Source organism: Bos indicus x Bos taurus, chromosome 15 (assembly GCF_003369695.1).
Source record: "Bos indicus x Bos taurus breed Angus x Brahman F1 hybrid chromosome 15, Bos_hybrid_MaternalHap_v2.0, whole genome shotgun sequence".
Lineage (NCBI taxonomy): Eukaryota > Metazoa > Chordata > Mammalia > Artiodactyla > Bovidae > Bos > Bos indicus x Bos taurus.
In genome coordinates, this window is record NC_040090.1 from 9,615,344 (window position 1) to 9,635,663 (window position 20,320).

The 20,320-nt window shown below is 46.2% G+C and overlaps 1 protein-coding gene across 4 annotated transcripts in view; it reads right to left on the minus strand.

Annotated features, from left to right (window-relative positions):
* Positions 1–269: 269 nt before the first annotated feature.
* Positions 270–20,320, minus strand: part of EXT2 (exostosin glycosyltransferase 2) — a 153,842-nt gene continuing 133,791 nt past the window's right edge. For 2 of the 4 annotated variants that reach the window (XM_027562604.1, XM_027562605.1), the window contains 4 exons: positions 16,415–16,558; positions 13,956–14,084; positions 12,196–12,278; positions 5,017–5,717 (listed from right to left, as the gene is read on the minus strand). In XM_027562604.1, coding sequence (XP_027418405.1) covers positions 5,579–5,717; positions 12,196–12,278; positions 13,956–14,084; positions 16,415–16,558 — 495 coding nt within the window. In that variant the 3' untranslated portion in view covers positions 5,017–5,578. Of the gene's footprint in view, positions 5,718–7,694; positions 8,234–12,195; positions 12,279–13,955; positions 14,085–16,414; positions 16,559–20,320 lie in introns of those variants that run through there. The other 2 variants (XM_027562602.1, XM_027562603.1) reach the window with 2 other exon arrangements.

Below are 20,320 nucleotides of genomic sequence, written 5' to 3' on the forward strand. Positions count from 1 at the left end.
AGGCCGAGGAAGGCCCAGGGCTCAACTCAAAGGAAGGCGCTATGAGAACGGGAAACAAACAATGCTTGCGTCCTCTGGGCACCAGCGAAGGTGGTGTTCACGTAATGGACTCTTCCTGCGCAGTCAGGACTCAAACATACGTGTGTGGAGCCCTAGGCCTCTGAGGGACTCACACCATCTTACAGAGCCAAGAACTCTCACGGGAACCCAAGTTCCTGGAGGTCAAGACTGTGTTTTATTCCACTCTGTCTCAGACGCAGCACAGGTTCTAGCAAAGAGTACATTTTAATGAGTGAATGAACAATTAGAAAACCGAATGACTGAATTATTCCCTCATCTTGGTCAGTAACGAGTTGGTTGTTCTTCAGCTGTGATTACCAGAAAACCAGACATTCTTTGGGCATAGTAGTTAATGATAGAAGTTGGCAGCTATAAATAAGAGCTCACATTGATACTCTGTGAAGGGAAGGCTCTGAAGGGTGGATGGAGTGGCTGGAGGCTTGGGTCCAAGACACGCAGATTCCAGTCCCAGCTCCGTTGGCAGCTGTCTCCACAGGCAGCTCCCAAGATGCTGTGGGTGAGCAGGTGCTTTGCTGGGAAAACCTCTTATCAGACATAGCTGCCTAGTACCTCTCGAGTGGCACCCAGACATCCTTCCCTTTCCTCGTCTCTGCCTGACAGCTCTGCCCTTCAGGGAGGCTGCAAAGAAGTGTAACCATGGGCCCAACCAGTTGGGAGCAGAAGAAAGGAAAAAACTCTACCCTACAAAGGCTGTTAAATTTGAGATGCCAGACACAGAGGTGGGTGACTCAACAATTTCTTGAAAAGGAAAGATGCCTGCAAAGCTGGGAGAGGGGGCAAGCTGCCCCGTCACCTGCCTTGTGTTGGAAGCAGTGGTGAGCTGGACATGAAAAAGCTGTAGCACAATGTTGCCTAGACAGCCCACACCCTGTCCCAGGGAACCTGGACATCACAAAGCCTGAGGCTGGGGAGGCCTGAGAGTCTATTTAATGGAGGTGGGAGGGAACCTGGACATCACAAAGTCTGAGGCTGGGGAGCTCCGACAGTCTATTTAATGGAGGTGGGAGAGAACCTGGACATCACAAAGCCTGAGGCTGGGGAGGCCTGAGAGTCTATTTAATGGAGGTGGGAGGGAACCTGGACATCACAAAGTCTGAGGCTGGGGAGCTCCGACAGTCTATTTAATGGAGGTGGGAGAGAACCTGGACATCACAAAGCCTGAGGCTGGGGAGGCCTGACAGTCTATTTAATGGAGGTGGGAGAGAACCTGGACATCACAAAGCCTGAGGCTGGGGAGCCCTGACAGTCTATTTAACGGAGGTGGGAGAGAGGCTGGACATCACAAAGCCTGAGGCTGGGGAGCCCTGACAGTCTATTTAATGGAGGTGGGAGAGAGGCTGTGAGCTTCGTTTAGGATGATGTCACTGTTGTTTAGTTGCTAAGTCATGTCCGACTCTGCGACCCCACGGACTGTAGCTCGCCAGGCTCCTCTGTCCATGCAATTCTCCAGGCAAGAATACTGGAGTGGGTTGGAATTCCCTTCTCCAGGGGATCTTCCTGACCCAAGGATTGAACCTGGACCTCCTTCACTGCAGGTGGATTCTTTACCACTGAGCCACCAGGGAACCCCTTAGCTTAGGAGAGAGGAAAACCTCACAAGTGAGAGCAGAATCTGGCCTGCCTCACTGTCCTGTCAGGAGCAGCTCAGTGAAACCGGTTCAGATCATCTCACCGGGCCTGGCTGGCAGAGTGGGGCCAAAAGCTGCCCCCGTTTCATTTAGAAGCAAACACTGGCCTAGCACAGGAGCCCTGGGGCTTGGGACAGAGCTCTGGGGTGAGGTGAGCAGCCAGCCTCCAGGGTTCACACGCCTCCGGGCCCTCAGTGGAAAGCTCAAGTCTCTTCCAGAGCCTCCCTCGACGGCCACTGCCTGCCAATCCGGTTGGCACTTCCACCAGGATGGCTCCTCAGGAAGTGGCGTGGGGCCACTTGGGTGTTTTCTGCCTCTGCCTCCCCGAGCCAGGGCTCCTCGGGGAATGGCGTACTGCGGCTTCAGCTGCTGCAGCAGAAGATGACCAACAGAACTGGAGAAAACAGCTTACCCCGGAGCCGCCACTGGGAGAGCAGAGGAAACCCACCAGGCTCAGGGAAGCTAGACAATGGGGAACCTTCGAGACCTCCACCCTCTTGGCCGGGTTCTGTGACTGTAGAGTCAGGAAGAGTCCCCCCAGGAGTGAACCACTTCCTGACCCGGACTCTGCTTCATTGACTTCTTAATTCTACCACCAAGGGGTCTTGGACTTGAGTCCAGCAATCACACCTTGAGAATTCGTGGCCAGGAGCCTGCGGCCCTTCAGTGGCAAGGATCCTCAGGGACTGTCCCAGGAGGAAGCCGGATCACAGAGCTACCAGCCACCCTTTGGCAAGTGAGAGCACAGAGGCTGGTGGCCTCTTCCAGCTCCCGGTCCTGGTCAGCACAGGCCAGGATGATGGCCACTCTCTCCAGAGGCAGCAGAGAAACTCCTAAAACCCACAAGCTGGAAGCATAGAAGGTTCAGCAGAGAAGCCAGAGTTCTGACCTTCACGATGCCGAGTAAGAAGAGACAGGATAGCATCACTTGCAGGAAGGAACCAGAGAGTCTGAGGACAAAAGTGGATATTTTCCTCCTTAATTTTCCCAGAAAAGGAGGGTTTTGCCTAAACATGTGTGAGCCTTGCTAAAATACATCAGATAAGAATATGTATAGCTACCTAAACTTAACTAGCAAAAAAGGGTTTCCAACCTTGGCATTTGGAGAAGGAAATGGCAACCCACTGGATAATCCCACGGACAGAGGAGCCTAGTGAGCCACAGTCCATGGGGTCATGGAGTCGGACACAACTGAGCACGCACCAGTCAACACTGGCATTCCACGCAGCCCGGCCCATCCCAGTTAGGTCCCTGAGGGCAAAGGCTAGCGACTTAGTACATACATGTGTGGCAAGGCCAGGGCCAGCTCAGGTTCATCGTCGGTGCAGGCCAGTACGATGCAATTCCTTAAAAAAGATTTCTTAATCTAAAACCAGCTGTTGTCTGTTGTAGGCCAGAATATGACATTTTAATTAGCATTATTGTTCCGCTTCTGAAACCAGAACCTATGGCATCCCAAGGGCAGATGATCCTGGCCCAAGCTTATGAGTGAGGCTTGCTGGTGAGCAGCTCAGAAATACACCCACACAGGACAGGGTGGAGCTCCTAGTCCCCTCTGAACCCATGAATCAGAGCACTTGCTATACTCCTGTCCTGAATTTTTCCCTGTGACCTGTACCCTCTCTCTTTCCCTAGGACAGAAGCTTTGAGGTTTGCTTTCAGTGCCTAGGATGTAATATTTATTCTATAATAATAATAAAAGAAAATTGTACACTATGGTGCAAAATCTAACCCCCAATATTTCTGGGGGTAGTTAGGTACTCGAAATGGAGTTTTAATGCCCTTAGAAGACCAATGTCTTCTGAGAAGGTGATAAAGGTCCACTGGCTCTGTCCCCTTGGGCCCCCAATGACCTGCTACTGAAGCATTTCTCTTCCAGAATCAAAGGAATAATAGAGAGGGAGAGAAGGAGGGCAGGAAGGAGGAGGAGGAAAGGTGGCCCTTTTGAGAGGGGGAGGTGGCTTAGAAAGCAGCCACTAATGCAGTGCAGCTGGTCATCTGAAAGGAGCAGAGCGCTACTAATACATGCCGAGGGTGTGCGTCAACGCACGTCACACAGTAGACAATGTCAGCACAGTTCTTAGATTTTAGCTAGAATTTAACTGTGAGGTCCTCCTCCCCTTCCACTTGCCCCAAACCTTGGAGAACAAGCAAGGGAACCCCTGGAAAGATCAGAGGTTCCTACTCGCCGTGTCAGCTACTGGTATCTGGGTGACAAGAGAAAACCCCTTTCTCTTGGTTTCTACCGTATCACCCCCAGTACTATGAGGCCAAAATGCCTTCCCATCTCCCCTGCTGGCTAGGATATAATTATTCAAATCAAAAGTATAGATTAAGCACCAGTGTTCACAGCAGCAACACATGAATAAATCACTGCTCCAGTGTCTGCAACTGCAAAATGAATGACCTGGAGATGTTATCTTATCCCTTCTGCCAAGAACAGCCTGCCATCCCACCAGGCCTAAATATGAAAGATCAGACTCAAGATTTCCACTTTCAATTGTGCTACTTCTGAAAATTTTCTTTGGCCTCTCAAAGTCCATGGGAACACATTTGAAGTGATTCTTTTAAAACTGCAAGTCTGAAAACACCAGCATGAGACCAGCTCACCTCCGTGTCACTCAACAGAACAATGAGTGGTGGTTTAGTGACTTGGACCGGGCACACAACTAAGTTTCAGTAATTATATCCATATTCCAAGCAAATTGTTATGTATTTTGTGTTCTGGGGACATATGTTATGGCTAAAGCCCAAACTGTGGCTAATCTTAATATTAGAGTCAGATAAATCTGTTTCGAATCCTTAACATCTAACATTTGCCAGAGTAGATTTGTTCATCAACTGAGCTTAAAGAGGTATAATTCACACATGTGCAGTATTACTAAATGCTGAAATGTAACGATTTAAATATACCGGCAACTATTGCAAAGCAGTTGTTATAGCAGCATTTAACATTAGCCAGAGCCTCCCTGGCTAACGTTAGGTTTATACCAAAAGAATGAGGGAAATTTTGGCATCCCCTTGGGACGAGGGTCACAACTCGCTCAATTTTACAATGTGGTACCAGCAGAGCGACTCAGCGTATGGCTGTGAGAGGCCCTCTGCTTTCCCCCAAGGATATCTAGATCTAATCAGCAAGCACAGAGACTCCTTTGTAGGTCTGGGGACGCTAAGAATATTTGTAGTTGGAGGTTCTTCTCTGCTGGATACACATGGCACCAGACACGCCTCCCGGCCGACTGTCTTCCCAGACCTGGGAAGGAGGCTGGAGTTGAGGTCAGAAGATGCAAGTTACATACGCACAAAGTTCCACAGTCAATATTTAAGATGTAGTATGAAACGGAATAAAAAATAAGTTTAATCATATCCAAAAGCCAAACCAGAGTTTCATGGAATTTACGGGTCCCAACTCAGCAGCTGGTGCTCCCAAGGCATCAAACGCCACTAAGATGCTTGGATCGTGCACCAAATTCTGGGTGTGGCTCCTCCTCTGAAGAACCCACTGATGTGAAATAACAAAAAGTGAGTCCGGTAGCTCTTCCATGATATCACAGATCTGCTGGAGGCTTCTCAGCAGTCTTAGAGCCAGGGACAGTTCCTCTCAGATCACTGTACTGGAGCTGGAGACAAAGAAAGCCTGATCTGGCCTTCCCCTGGAGCCTGCCACAGGCTTCCACCTAGAGTTTTCAGAAAACCCATTGAGAGCATCAGAGGATGCCAGAGGTGCTCAGATGTCCTCCTGGGGCCTCTGCTCTTCAGGCGAGGAGGTGCCAGTCTTCCACTCTGAAATCCGGGGGTCAGAGGGCTGGGGGGCCGAGTTCTCTTCCTCTGTCCGGCATTCGTGTTGAGACCTCCACCAGCGGCCTGCTTCATAAGCTGCCGATGTTGGGGAAGCTCTTCAGTTTCTCAGGGAAGTCGTCCTTGTATAGGACAGGGTCGGCTCGGTGCTCCACCACCTTAAGAGGCATTGTCCCAAAGACGGAAGCAAACTTGTTGATGCACTCGGACCTGGGGAATTGGGGAGGGCAGTGGGGCAGATGAGAGGGACAGGGGTGGGGAACAAAGAAAACGTTCAAGAGGCTGAGAGCTGAGAGCAAAAATATATCGTATTCAACACTGGCCAGAGAAACGCAAGGTTCCCCAGCATGCTCCCGGGTTCTTCCCACGGCTGGGAGGCTGTGGAGGAACAAAGTGATCGGGGGTACTCTATTAGTTCAGAGGGAGAAAGGGAACCAGGGATGCTGTTTGAGCTGTTCGAAGGCCATGGGCCTGCAGAGGTCAGAGTATCGTTCCCCTCCCCCTCAAATTCCAGTCATTCCTCCAGCTCCTTACAAGCAGGCCTCTAACCTAGGTGGATTAGTTGCCAACAAGCCTTAACCCCATCCCTGCCAGCTGAAGAGAAGGCAAAGGGAGGAGGCAAAGGGTTGGATCTTGGCTTCAGCTCGCTTGAGCTTAAAAGGGAGAAGGAAGGCTCTTACATGTGGGGCGATGGAAGGCAGAGGAGACAACGGGGGCCGTGAACCTCAATTTCAAACACTTCAGGCATTCAACCAACATCTATCGAGGACTGTGAGTGGCAATCTCTGGGAATTATCAGTCCACTTCCATAAGCTCCTCTGTGAGAGCTGAAGTTCACACTGGACAGCTTTCATAATTGTAGCTGTTCTCGTGTTAGAATCAACAGCAACAAGCAACTTAGCACCGCAGGGTGAGGGGAGGGTGCAGCCCCTCACCCCCACCTCGTGAGCAGCCCCCTCAGAGGGGAGCGGCTCAGACACACGGGCAGGAAAGGGCTCTGGTCAATCAGGCCAACTGAGTGTGACAGCGGGTGATGAGGACATTTCGGCATCAGACCAAAGGGGGAAAACGAGCCCGCAAAGACCGCTTTTGAAGTTAAGGGGACCTCAAGGATGGATTTCAGCGAGGTCAGTATTCTCTCTCCTCAGTCAGGCCCATGGCACCTGAGAACCGGTTCCCGGGGAAGGGCCGAATTTCAAGACACAGACTGCAAGGCTCTTCTGTCCTCGGAAAGACTGTAAGCCTTGCTTCAAGCTATTTCAGTCCACAGCTTTTATTTGAGTCCTTTGAGCTTCAGCAAGAAACCAATTAATAAAGAAGCCAGTTATTGTCAATTCTTTTCTTGCACTTATTCTGCTGCTCAGAAGGTGTTACCATCTCACTGTGAGCTCTTCCAGCTAATAACATCACTGTGCCCACAGCCACAGAGCAGCGGCACCTACCATTTACGCTATGTTCCGGGCTGTGTTAAAAGTGCTTGGCGTGCACTAGTCACTCACGTCTCCCCTCACAACAAGCTCACGAGGCAGGCCTCCTATCCTTCCCACGGCATACTGGGGAGACAGAGGCACACCACAGGGAGACTCAGAGACAGGACCAAAGCCAAATAACCGGAAAGAGCAGAGCCAAATCCAGGCACTCTGGTTGCTGAGGCTGAAGTCTTCACTATGAGAGGAGACACATTTATTTATTATCATTATTCTAGGGTCCAAAGAGAGAAGCTGGAAATTAACAACTGTTAAGCACCTACTGAAAAAGTGAAAGCTGGTCGCACAGTCGTATCCGACTCTTTGCAATCCCATGGACTGTAGCCCTTCAGGCTTCTGGCTCCTCTGAACTTGGAATTCTCCAGGCAAGAGTACTGGAATGGGTTGCCATTTCCTATTAAGTGCCAGCTAATTTACATCCACGACCCAGTGATTCCTTTAAGTATCCCCCTCCATAAGCCCGAAGGTTTGTGTGATTTGAGAGATTTGGGCTGAGAGAGGCTAAGGGACTCTCCCAAGGACCCTGAGCCGGAAGGTGGTGGAGCTGGGTTCAAACCCAGGCTTGCGTTGCTAAGAGAGGCCTGGGTCTTTCTATCACATTCTACAATGGCCCACAGATCACTGAGCTCCCCTCCTGTTGGCAGTCTTTCGAGACCCAGGAGGTCGCAGTCTCAGGTTCCAAAATGACAGGAGACTGGGGAAAAGACTGAGAGAGGTTTTAATAAAATGATAGGAAGCAAGCACTGGCCAACAGCTCTTCTCACCTTAAATTACGGGGTCAAGACAGCGGCAGACTAAGTCAAATCTCCCCAAGGTCTCACTTTTGACAGTTGTTCTGCCTATAAACACGGACAGATTCTTGTAGTTTCCAGTGATTCTGCTTGTGGACTCCGGCCAGCAAAGCCCAGCCGTGTCCAGCATAGGGTGCCAGCGAGGATGGATGAAAGAAGACTCACGGCTCCTGGCAGGGGCTGGTGGCTCTACGGGCTCCTGGGGAGCACCGAGGACAACATCTCCTCTGTAACTAGACCGGCCGGCCGGGCCGGGCCACAGGCGAGAGGCCGCTGGGGCTCAGGCCAGCTCGGCTTGCTGACAGCTGCCCCTGGCTGACCCAGGCTACTGAGTCCTCCTTTCTCTCCACGCAGCCCACCCTGGAGAAGCGACTGCCATGCTGAATGGTACAAGTCCTCGACTGCCAGGTACCGACAGTGTCTCCTACCGTCATTTCATGCAGGGGACCTGGGGTGGGGAACAAGTTAGGGTAGATTATGAGTCAGGCTGGTTGCTGGTGGGTCTACCTGAGTTGTTCTCTTGGGGGTCCAGCTACTATGTCAGTAACTGTTCCCCTAGCTTGGTTTTCTAACCAACAGATAGGCTAAGAACAGCCAATGTCTATCTCTGAAGTGCTGCAAGGGCTGGGGAGAAAAGACTAATGGCTTTCTGTTTTCCTTTCAAACTCATACTATTACCTAAAGTAACAAGGAGCTTGAGGGTCAGTGCTGGGGAAACTGGGAAGTGAACTAACCTTGCCAGGCCCCAGGGTACAGACTTTCCTAGCACTGATACAAAAATGCTCAATAAATATTTGTTGAATTCCTGAATGGATACAGTAATATGACAGTTAATATATCTATTTTCAGAGATGAAATGATTGGAAGTTCAGGATAAGGTAAGTCAATTTCCTTAAGTCAGACAGCTAATAAATGGCTAATTCATAATTTGAACAAAGACTGACCTGAATCAAAATACAACGTTTGTTTCTTAAATCGGCATTGTTTGTCTGCCATATTGTCTCGACGTGGGTAAAGCTACTGGGCAAAAAGAAGTTACAAAATCTTCTTTTTCTTAAATTAACTAATAGCAGGACCTGGAAATGGAGGAAGGGCAGTTAAAGTACTCTCCTCCACAGCTGAGATTTCTGATCCCAGACCCCAAACATAAGAATAAATAAGCTTACTGAAGCACACAACTCAACACAAGATCAGAACGTACAGAGCGGTTAACTCTTCTCACCGTTTTGTGCAAAAATGCAGATTCCGCAAAGGGAACTATTTCGAAACAAGTGAACAATTCTGCAGTTGTAACTCCATCTCTTGGCCTATCCAGTAGGGCTTAAATCATACCCCCCTCCCACCCAACCTAAGTGTCTTATTTAATAATTCAGTCATTTAACCTTAATCCAAATAGTTTTGCTCGCAGTTTCCAATTAATTCAAGACCGATTTCCTTCTGTTCTCCATCGCATTTCTCCAAAGGGGAGCCTGCTGTCACTGACCCTGCGTCCTCACTGTCAGCTCCCACGCTACCGCCCTTCAGCCCCTCACCCTACGCATTACTTTTTCCAAAGTCTCCAATGCTGCTGGCACTGGAGACCCTGGTTCTCTCCTGGCCTCTCTCTAGTGCCTGCTTCTCTCTTTTCAATTACTCTGTCTCCTAACTGTCTGAATTTCTCAAGATTCTACCCATAGCTTTTCTTCAATCAGTTGTCATCTCTGGACGGATGCCTTCCAAATCTCCATCTTTGTTTTAATCTTTTTCTTAAGTCCTCGTTCTATATTTCCAACTGCTTGCTCTATATCTATATCTGCATATACAGAGGGTAAGAGCGCAAACGCACCTGCCTTATTGCTCTCCAACTTGACACACCATTAAAATCTCCTGGCCTCATTAATTACACTGTGAAAGCTACAACATCCATGTCCTCCCCTCCCCTACTTAGCATCCCTCCTAATCATATTATTTCCACCGTTAAAGGTACTACCATTCTTCCTATCTCAGTCAACTCCTCCAAGACCTCCCCACACCATTCAGCTGGACATCAAATGCTAGCACAGTCTCCTTTGGGAGAAAAAAGGAAAAAACCGTGTAATTTACTTCAACCCTTCCTCTCCACACTCAACTTAGTTCAAGCCTTCTAACTGTTCTTCTTTCTTCAATCTCACCCTTATTTCATTCTATGTACTCCTTCCAAATCAATCTTAAAACAATACTCTAATCAAACTACTTCCCTATTCAAAAACCTTCCACGGCTTACCTAGAGAAAAAAGCCCTTTGGCACTGACAGGCCAGGATGTTCTGCTCTAACAAAACTGGCTATCTTGACTGCTTGCCAAATGCACCTTGGACCATCCGGTTTCCCCTGCCGAGGATCTCCTCTTCCTGCCTGGAGCTGGAATCCTAGCAATCTTGGAAGGCTCACTTCAAGTGCCACCTCTTACAAAATCATTCATAATGACTAACCTAGTAAGAAGTCACTTTTCTTTCCTCTGACCAGTTACAACATTCTGAGCCTTCCTTTGACTTATCACATATAGCTTCGGATTAGGTTCGATACACACATACACATGTGTGTTATCTACTGTTGTTAATTATAAAAATCTGATAAAATCAAGCCTACCAACATCTGGGCAGTGCCTAGTCTATTTTCAAAACCCTTTTCCCGAGAGGAAGCTTCCACACTTCCCTTAGTTACTTACTTCAGTGTTAAATAATAATTATACCTAACTTAAATCTTTCTCATTGCATTTGTTATCTCAGTTTTTCAGCTTTAGCATGAACTTTAAGGCCAGTATTGGGTGAAATTTTCTAAATACAATTCTTCTTAGACCATAAAACCCCACCATGTAACTCAGCCCAATCAAACTAATTGCTTAATGCTATGAAATTCTCAACACAGAATGGGGGTAGGTTTAAGTAACAATTTCATGTGCTCTAACATGGCACCCCACTCCAGCACTCTTGCCTGGAAAATCCCATGGACAGAGAAGCCTGGTAGGCTGCAGTCCATGGGGTCGCGAAGAGTCGGACACGACTGAGCGACTTCACTTTCACGCATTGGAGGAGGAAATGGCAACCCACTCCAGTGTTCTTGCCTGGAGAATCCCAGGGACGGGGGAGCCTGGTGGGCTGCTGTCTATGGGGTTGCATAGAGTCGGACACAACTGAAGCGACTTAGCAGCAGCAGCCACAGAACTATAATTGGGGTCTCTTCCAAATGAGCTGTGTCAGGAATGTCACTGTCCTTGACTAGGTGATTACTTGATACCAGTGACAGATATTTCAAAGTCACAATAATACCGATAATTGTATCAATATTATTGTGATATATAATTATATATATATTGTGATAATATATATAATATATATTGTGATATATAATAATATCGATAATGTCTATAATTTCATATTGACAGTTGGTAAAAGTCAAGTCATTTGGGTAAGATATTTACATATGAAAGAGATTATTTAGAGAGAATGCGTAAGAAGGAGTAAAGCATTATAGAAGGGTCCAGGCCAACTGAAACAGCCCCCTGTACAACGTCCTCCAGGCTTGAAGGACCCTGATGCAGCTGGTAGGGTTCAGAAATGAGTGCTGCACGCAGACGCATGAGACCCAGGGAGACCCGAACTAGATATCTCACTCTGACAGCTATCACAACATTCTCTGAATGCATTCTGGTCCCTTGACAAAAATGCCATTGGTTGCCAGAGCTCGCTGTCTTATGTAAGAGGCTGCCTTTTGGAAGAATTAGGTTTGATTCAGGAGATTTGAAGCTTGGGGCCTTTGGGACACAAGTGAGACGGTCTTGAGGGCAGACAGACATCTCCCACTTCCTTCATGCTCACCTACAAGGCCCTGTATTACATCCACAGAAATGGGTGCTCATTGGCTAAGTGACCGAATCAATATAAAGCAGGTATTTCAGAGCGGCCCTGCTTCGCTCTCTGAAATGTAAAGAGCTGTGCTTTCAATTCTGTTCTTGGTAGGTGTTTTAGTGTGTCCACAAAGGTAATCTGGCCTCTGGTGGGTTTGGTTTAATAATTCTCTCTAATCGAACTTTTACTGTAACACAGAGATACTACCCTGAAAAACAACCCAGGATTTCCTTGGAATTAGCTCACTTCCAGTTGAGTGACTGTGGATGGTTAACTGCTTAGTCCACATGGAGAATCTGGCTTCTGGAGCTTAAGGCCAGCTATATTTTTAAGACCCTTCCAGCCATTACATATTGAGTGAATAGCATTCCAAATTAATTCTTTGGGTGACCTGGGCTTGAACTAACCCAATTCCCATGTGCAAAAGGAGGTGACTATGGCTACCAGCTGCTGTCCTTATATCTGCAACAAAGTCCCATAAACAGGCCCAAAGCAGGAAATGGGGATCAGAGGCCAGGGCAGACTTTTGTCTAGAGGCCCACTCACCTCTCCACCATGTGCGTCTGGTCGAGCGAAAGCCCATCAATGGCTGTGCATTCAGGACACTTGAATTTCTTTCGTGGTGTTACCTGCCAGAGGAGCACAAAAATATACCCGGCGGTCAGTGCTAAGGACAATAAAACCATGCTTGTGATGCCACTCTGCATGCTTCTGTTCTGTAAGCTGAGATGCCTGCTCCCTCTCCACGCGCACACACACACCCCTCACCGCTCCTCCGTTCAATTCTGTCTGGCTCGGCCAAGGCAGAACTCACAAGGGCCCAATAAAAGAGGCTTGGAGGGCTTTTGCCTTCTGTAACTGGAAAGAAGTGGTGATGACAAGCTCCTTAATTCCTGTTTAATGACTGTTTTCTCACTGCCAAGGTCCTTGTATAAACACCATTTGTTCTTGCAGCCATAAGGGCGATGAAATACAGCTTCCCATAACTTTCACCGTAACCTTAGTTCCAACAGGCGCTCTTTCTCCTTCCAGCTAATGGCAAAAGCTACGGGCGGCACCATGCTCTTGAAGATGTCAGGTTATTTTGCAACCCCTTTAAGTCAGGAAAAAAATCCAGGGGTCCTTTGCCCTCTGAATCCTTTTCTCTGACTCTCCCCACCACCTTCCCCACACCTCAAACTTCGAATATTTTTCTAGCAAACTCAGGGAAGGCTGCTATCGTAACCCAGCGAAGATAAGTAAACAGTAGAGGGTGGGTGGGGAAGAAAGCTAAGACCCGGCTAAGCTGAGACTCGGCTAAGAAGTATACAGACTCGAGGAATTACTGTCCAGAGTAAAGGCACAGCTAAAGAATGTCTTGAAGAATGTCAAAAAATGAATTTGGAGATAAGAGGAGTTCTTTTAAAACTCGTCTTGCAATTTACATTCTTTAATTGTCCCTGCAGTGAGCTGTTCACTGAGCTATTTAGAGAGCCGAGGGATAGTGTAAAGACTGGATCAAGTCTGGACAGTGACTTTTCCTCTGTTCTCAGTCACTGCTTTAATCTGGCTTCTCTCATCGATTAATATTAATAGCATGAGCAATCATTCTGGAATGTCATACCACGTTTCCAATATAAGCTTCCAGTATAGGATTCTGGCCTAGAAGCATTGGCCATTTTTACATGTGGAATCTAATCCAGAAAGAAAAAAAGGTCAAGATGACTCCACTGATATAAAGAAGTATACTTTTTCTACATTTATAGGGCCCTGATTTGGGCAAGACCTACATTTTAGGAATAGACATCTATTATAGAAACAAAGATCCCCACATGATCTTTACATACTCTCTGCTTTTAATATGCTATGGGAAAGGTTCTTTTAAAAATTGATAATCACTGTCTTAAAACAGTGTTTAGGACAACTACCAGTATAATTGGACAAAGTATACTATCTTTTCAACATTTATTTTAAAAAAATCAGCTACCTTAAGAAAGACATAATTGCATTCTTTACAAGAACTAGATTCCAAATCAGTGTTGAGAATAAAATTACATTTTTGAAACAAACACAATTTGTAGATTAACCATTATAGACTTACTTTCTGATCCTGGTACTTAAAAAACTATAACTAAAGCAATTTTATATAACAAAAGAAAATACGCTGAGCTTCAATTTCACAATGTGAAATATCCATCATAGAATATTAAAGCTAAAAGGCAGCTGAAAGTTCATCTATTCCAAGTTTCATTTATAGCTATGAACACTTTGGAGACTCAGAAAGGTGCCCAAGATGTGCCCCAGAGCTGGCCATAGATGCCTCCTACCTTGATGACAGCTTTCCCTGTGACGTTAGCCACCAGGAAATTCATGGCAATGTCTTCACAGTTCATATGAGCATCCACCCAGTTCTTGATGTCCCCAGGCATCTTGTAGGTATACAGGTAATTAAAATACTGCCAGGTGAGACAAAAGAGGAGACATATTCAAATAGCAGTTCCCTATGGCTGATACACAAAGAGCAACTGAGCCATGACAGGGGGACAAGCTTTCCCTCATAAGATGAGTCACAATGTTGGATCAATACAAAGGCCAAGGGAAGTATTAGAATGCTTTTGGTCAGGTGACCAACTGTCTTTAACACTGTCATTCTTTAAAAAATCACCTATTGTAAGCAGAGGAACATACGGTACAGTATGAAGTCCCTGTAAGATGCAGGCCCTTTGGACTGATTAACAGATGTGTTTAATAAACATAGTTCAGAGACACACTACATACTGAGCTTTACTGAATCCTTCCCTCTGAGTCACAGTGCTCCGCCGTTTTTTATCTTCTTCCCATGGACTGCAGATAGCAACAGAGATATATTGATGGTGGACTGACATTGCAGACATGTTCTTTGTTAAAGTACAACAAAAATGAGGCAATTCCAAAACTACCATAACCTACATGTATGAAATAATACAGAAATTTGTGGTATAATACAGAAATACATCTGCCAAAAAGGCATTTATCAGTCTATCATAGCCCCAAGAATTATAAACCTTATATATTTATTTATGCTTTGCTAAGGAAAAAAAACTCATTTCTGGATCGAGAGCCCTGAAAAATATGAGGGCAGCAGTGCTGAGATCACAACACGCAGCCGATATAAATACAGTGAAGTCAACTTAACTGCACTGGGCTGAACCCATCTTTCTCCTGACATCAATTCCTTATGCCACTGCTGACAACTGACAGTGAAGTCAACTTAACTGCACTGGGCTGAACCCATCTTTCTCCTGACATCAATTCCTTATGCCACTGCTGACAACTGAACATTACTGTTCAATTAAGCCACACACTCCCAGGGAGCACTCCACCACCAAACATAATATTCTAAAGCCCAATGTATACCCTTCAATCTCTCCCTTTAATAAAAAAGAGTCAAAAACATAAAGCAACAATTCTCAGAAGGAATACAAAAGGCTAAATACACAAAAGGAATCGCAAACCCCACGTGATCAAAGTGAAATCAATAAAATCAATTTTCACTTAGCAAAATAGCTAAGTTTGATTTTTTTAAAAAATGTATTTCATGCAAGAAAGAGTATGGTGAGAATGTAAACTGGCACAAACGATACTGAGAACCTACAAATATATACAACAAAGCCTCCCCAAAATGTTTATAATTCTTCTAGGAATCTATCATAAAGATCATAAGTATAGGCAGTTATGAAAATGGATACTGATCATTATTTAAGGATTTGATACAAAGCATTATCTAGCAAAAAAAAATTAGATATAACCTAAATATCTGGGAGTTGGTGATGGACAGGGAGGCCTGGCATGCTGTGATTCATGGAGTCACAAAGAGTCAGACACAACTGAGCGACTGAACTGAACTGAAATATCCAATAACAGAGAAACAGCTGTATATGATCTATGGAATATTAATATAATGGTATATTAGCAATTATGTTAAGTAGAGGTTGTTTATAAAGAAATGTTAATGACATAAGGAAAAAACTCATAATACATGCAAAAAAGCTAATGAGAATATTTATGACTGTATGTGTGAATCAATAAATAAAAAAGACAAATTGGAAAAAACACCTAAATAATAATACTATGTTGGCCAAAAAGTTCATTCATTATTTTCCATAAGATTTACAGAAAAATATGAATGGACTTTTTGGCCAACCCAGTAGTTTCTCTACCATTAGTTCTATGATCAAGAAGGCAATGGCACCCCACTCCAGTACTCTTGCCTGGAAAATCCCATGGATAGAGGAGCCTGGTAGGCTGCAGTCCATGGGGTCGCTAAGAGTCGGACACGACTGAGCGACTTCACTTTCACTTTTCCTTTCATGCATTGGAGAAGGAAATGGCAACTTTCACTTTTCCTTTCATGCATTGGAGAAGGAAATGGCAACCCACTCCAGTGTTCTTGCCTGGAGAATCCCAGGGACAGGGGAGTCTGGTGGGCTGCTGTCCATGGGGTGGCACAGAGTTGGACACGACTGAAGCGACTTAGCAGCAGTAGCAGCAGCAATCCTATGATAGAACTTTAAGTGATTTTTCTTATACAATAAATTTGTTCCATATTTGAGCATGTAATACTTTAATAATTAGAAAAATAACTTTATTTTTTTTTTTAAATCACACAGCATGGCCTTCCTAAGCTCTCTGAACAGAACATTTTCCCTAAACTTGGCGAAATTTAGTTTCGGCGAAACAAAACGAGTATCACGCTCTCGTGTTCGTCAGCTCGGCCCCACTTGCTTCAGGCTCGTCCCCACCTTACCTTGTGGTAAAAGGCTGCCCCCGTGAGCACCATGGACACCTCATTGGTCCACTCAGACTCATACTTCCACTTATTCATCTCATGGTCCCAGAGATGCAGGCGACCCGGGTAACCCACCAACCGGTCAGGAAATTCTCGCCAGACCTGAGGACAGAAACACATCAGCAATCAATCCCCAGTTCAGACAATAAGCAAGTACAGTGCTCAGCTCTTTAAATGACAGAATCCCTGCATTCAAATCTTCACAAACTAAGAGCAGAATGGGCTTCTGAAGAAATTCGATCCAACAGGTGCTAGTTCTTCTGCCAACATTCAAAGATAAATGTTGATTCTAATTTCCTCTAAAACTTTCGGGTTTGTATTTGGAAATTTCAAGTAATGTAGACTAACAGTTTCTTGAATTGCGCCAAGGTATGTAATCTCTCAACAGGCGATTAGTGAAATAGGTTCCACTCTTAATGAACGCACAAATGAAGTATAAATGAAACCATGATTTATGGTAAATTTTGATGATTGTGGAAACTTACAAAGTCTCTGCTTCTGAAAAAGAAAAAAAACCTATCTGGAGCACAAAGACATTTTTTACGATCTTTTGGAAGCCTTAGGCATAGAGATGTTGCCTGATTTTACTGAAAACAAAAATTTTATTTCCACATTTGGAAAGGCTCTGAGATATAGTTTTGTTAAACAGAATTGGTATACAAGGGTGGGGTACATCCAGTACTTTCCTCCATGTATTTCCATACAATTTCCTTAGCCTTTAAACTACTAACCATTAGTGAATACTGACAATTTACCAGCTGTCCTGGAGCCTCTGCTCAGCACCACGGAGTCCTCATCCTCGCCCAGACCTCTACACAGTGGAGTTCCTGAGGGCCTAGTCCCGGAGAGCTATACCCTCTTAAACTCTCCCCACAAGCAACATCTAGCTTCAGTCTTTTTAAATACCATCTAGACTCTGAAGACATCTAAATGCAGGTCTGGCCCTGAATGTTTCTGATACAACCAACTACTTACTTAATACCTTCAGCTGGATTAACAACAGGCACCTCAGACTTAATATGTCCGAAGCATGACTCTTGATTCCACAGCCTGGGAAAAGCCATCCTCTCAGTATTTCCTGCCTCAGTAAACTATCTGGGCCAGCCTTTCCTCCTTCTTTCCTCTCTCTCCACACCCAGTCCTCTAGCAGCTGCTACTGACTCTACTTCTGACGCCCTCCTACTGCTTCTGCTACACTGTCCCCAGCTCAAACCACCGTCATTACCAGGTCACTGTGGATTCCCGGGTTACTGCAGCAGGCTTCCAATCTGTGTGCTTCCACCCCTGCCCTTCCAAACCATCATTTACAGAGCATCCCCAAAAGGACTATTTCTAAAAGAAGAGTAGGGTATGCTTTACAGGGTAATTCAACCAGCGGGTGCCATCCTATTAATTTATATATATATTCATTATCTATCTACCCACATGTATCTAAGTCTTATGGTCATGCATGCTACAGCACCCAGAGGCTTGCCCCACCAGGGAGGATGCGTCACTGCTTTCCCAAAGTCAGCATGCTAGGACCCCCCGCCTGCCCACACCTTTTAGGTGGTACAGTGGTAAAGAATCCACCTGCCAATGCAGGAGACGCAAGAGATGCAGGTTTGATTCCTGAGTCAGGAAGATCCCCTGAAGTAGGAAATGGCAACCCACTCCAGTATTCTTGCCTGGAAAAATCCATGGACAGAGGAGCCTGGTGGGCTACAGTCCTTGGGGTCGCAAAGAGTCAGACATGACTGAGCAACCGAGCACAGGGCTGCTTTAAAACATAAAGTGGGTGGCTTAAAACAACAGAAATCTAGAAATCAGAAGTCAAAGTGCTGGTGGGGCCATCTCACCCGGGGAAAGGATCCTGCCTGCCTCCCCCCGGCTCCTGGTGGGTGGCTGTCAATCTCCGGCATTCCTTGGCTTGTAGACGCACCACTCCAAACCTCTGTCTTCACAGGGACTTCTTCTCTGAGTGTGTGCCTCTGTGTCCGAATTTCTCCTTTTTATAAGGATTCCAGATAAACTGGATTAGGGCCCACCCTAACAATCTCACTTTAACTTGATTACCTCTGAAAAGACCCTATTTCCAGTAAGGTTACTAAGGATTAGGATTTCAGCTTTTTGAAGTGAAGAAGTGAAGTTGCTCAGTCATGTCCAACTCTTAGCGACCCCCTGGACTGCAGCCTACCAGGCTCCTCCGTCCATGGGGTTTTCCAGGCAAGAGTACTGGAGTGGGGTGCCACTGTTTTCTCCAGAGGATCTTCCCCACCCAGGGATTGAACCTGGGTCTCCCACAGTGGAGGCAGATGCTTTACTGTCTGAGCCACCAGGGAAGACTTTTGGTGAAAGGTAAAAAAGGGAATACCTTTTTTAGGCATGTTCAATCCATAACATCCCCTTCGACAAGAGCGTTAAAAAATGCTCCACCCATAAAACAAAACAAAAGATGGCTTCCTCTTAAGAATAATACGCTAACTCCTACGCATGTTCTAAACAGCCTTCCTCCCTCCAGCCTCTCTCTTACCACGTTCTCGACGAGTCAGGGGCTTCCCTGTCCTTCAACCGTGACTAGACCTTAAGGCCTCTGCACCTGCTATTTCTCAGGTGGGCTGTTCCCCTAGCTCTTCAAAAGGCTGGTTCCTGCCCATCAGTCACGTCTCTAGTTAACTATCACCTACTCTGACAGGCCTTTCCAGACCCTCCCATCCAAGGTAAACGCCATCCCTGACCAGCCATTCTTCATTAGACCCCTCACTCCATGCTCTTCTGCATCAAACTTCCATTTCATGAAACTGCACTGGTTATTTATCATCTATTTTTTTTATTATCTCTTTTCCTCCTGCAGAGTTTAAACTCCATGAGGACAGAGGTTCACGGTGGCATTCCAAGTACAGAGCACATGACAGCCTTCCACGCACACCTGCTGAAGGCACAGACGGACAGGCAAAACCTCAGCAGGAAAAAGCTGAGCAGGAAAGAAGGGGACCAAAGCCCCTTCCTGTTTTCTTCACAGCCAGAGCTAGTACACTTCTTCATTCAGAAAGGAGGCCTGCAACAGTACTGATCACCAGTCATCGTTCGTAATAATGTGATAGCCTTTGTGTGAGAAGACCACAGTAACAACTCACCATCGCTAAAGCACGTGTTTTAAATCGCTTTTCCAGGAGCAGGTAAGGGACATTTGCTGAGTCATTACACTCTCTTGCCCAGTCTTTGTGATCGTCTATCTGCTTTCATGGGATGTCTGACTGGGATCTTGAACGTGGTCTGGAATGGCGGAAAGAGGTTTCCTTTGTGTGGAACCAGCTCACCTAACAGGCCTCCAACCCACAGCCTTGGCCTCATGAACACCATGTTGTAATCAACTGAGCTAATCGGCCACAGGCGTCATCATAATAGCTGCAGACAAATGAATCAGTGTCAAACATTTCCTCAGATGTATAATGCTGCGGCTGTGTTCTCTCTACTCTGGGGTTTGTATTTCAGCAGATTAATATAATACTATTATGGAGCCACAACACAGGCTGTGGGTCCTAACTTCTATCTGGCCTGCAGACTGGGGTAGACCCCACCAAAGTGCACAGCCAGGTTTCTCTGCTTGGCACTAACCACCTGCCTGTTCAAGCCACATCACAACCACCATCATCAATTCGTCTCAATGGGATGAAAGAGGTTTCTGGAGGGCTACGAGCACAAGCAACTGCACTCAGCACCAGCAACAGGCAAGGTAGAGGAGAAGGGGCAGGGTGGGGGGCATCCATTCAGTTGGCACCTCTGCTGGATAGAAGCTGAATCCCATCTCCCCCCACCCACATGTATTTGAGTCAACTCTCTAATCTGGGGCTTTCTGGTAGCTCAGTTGGTAAAGAATCCAAC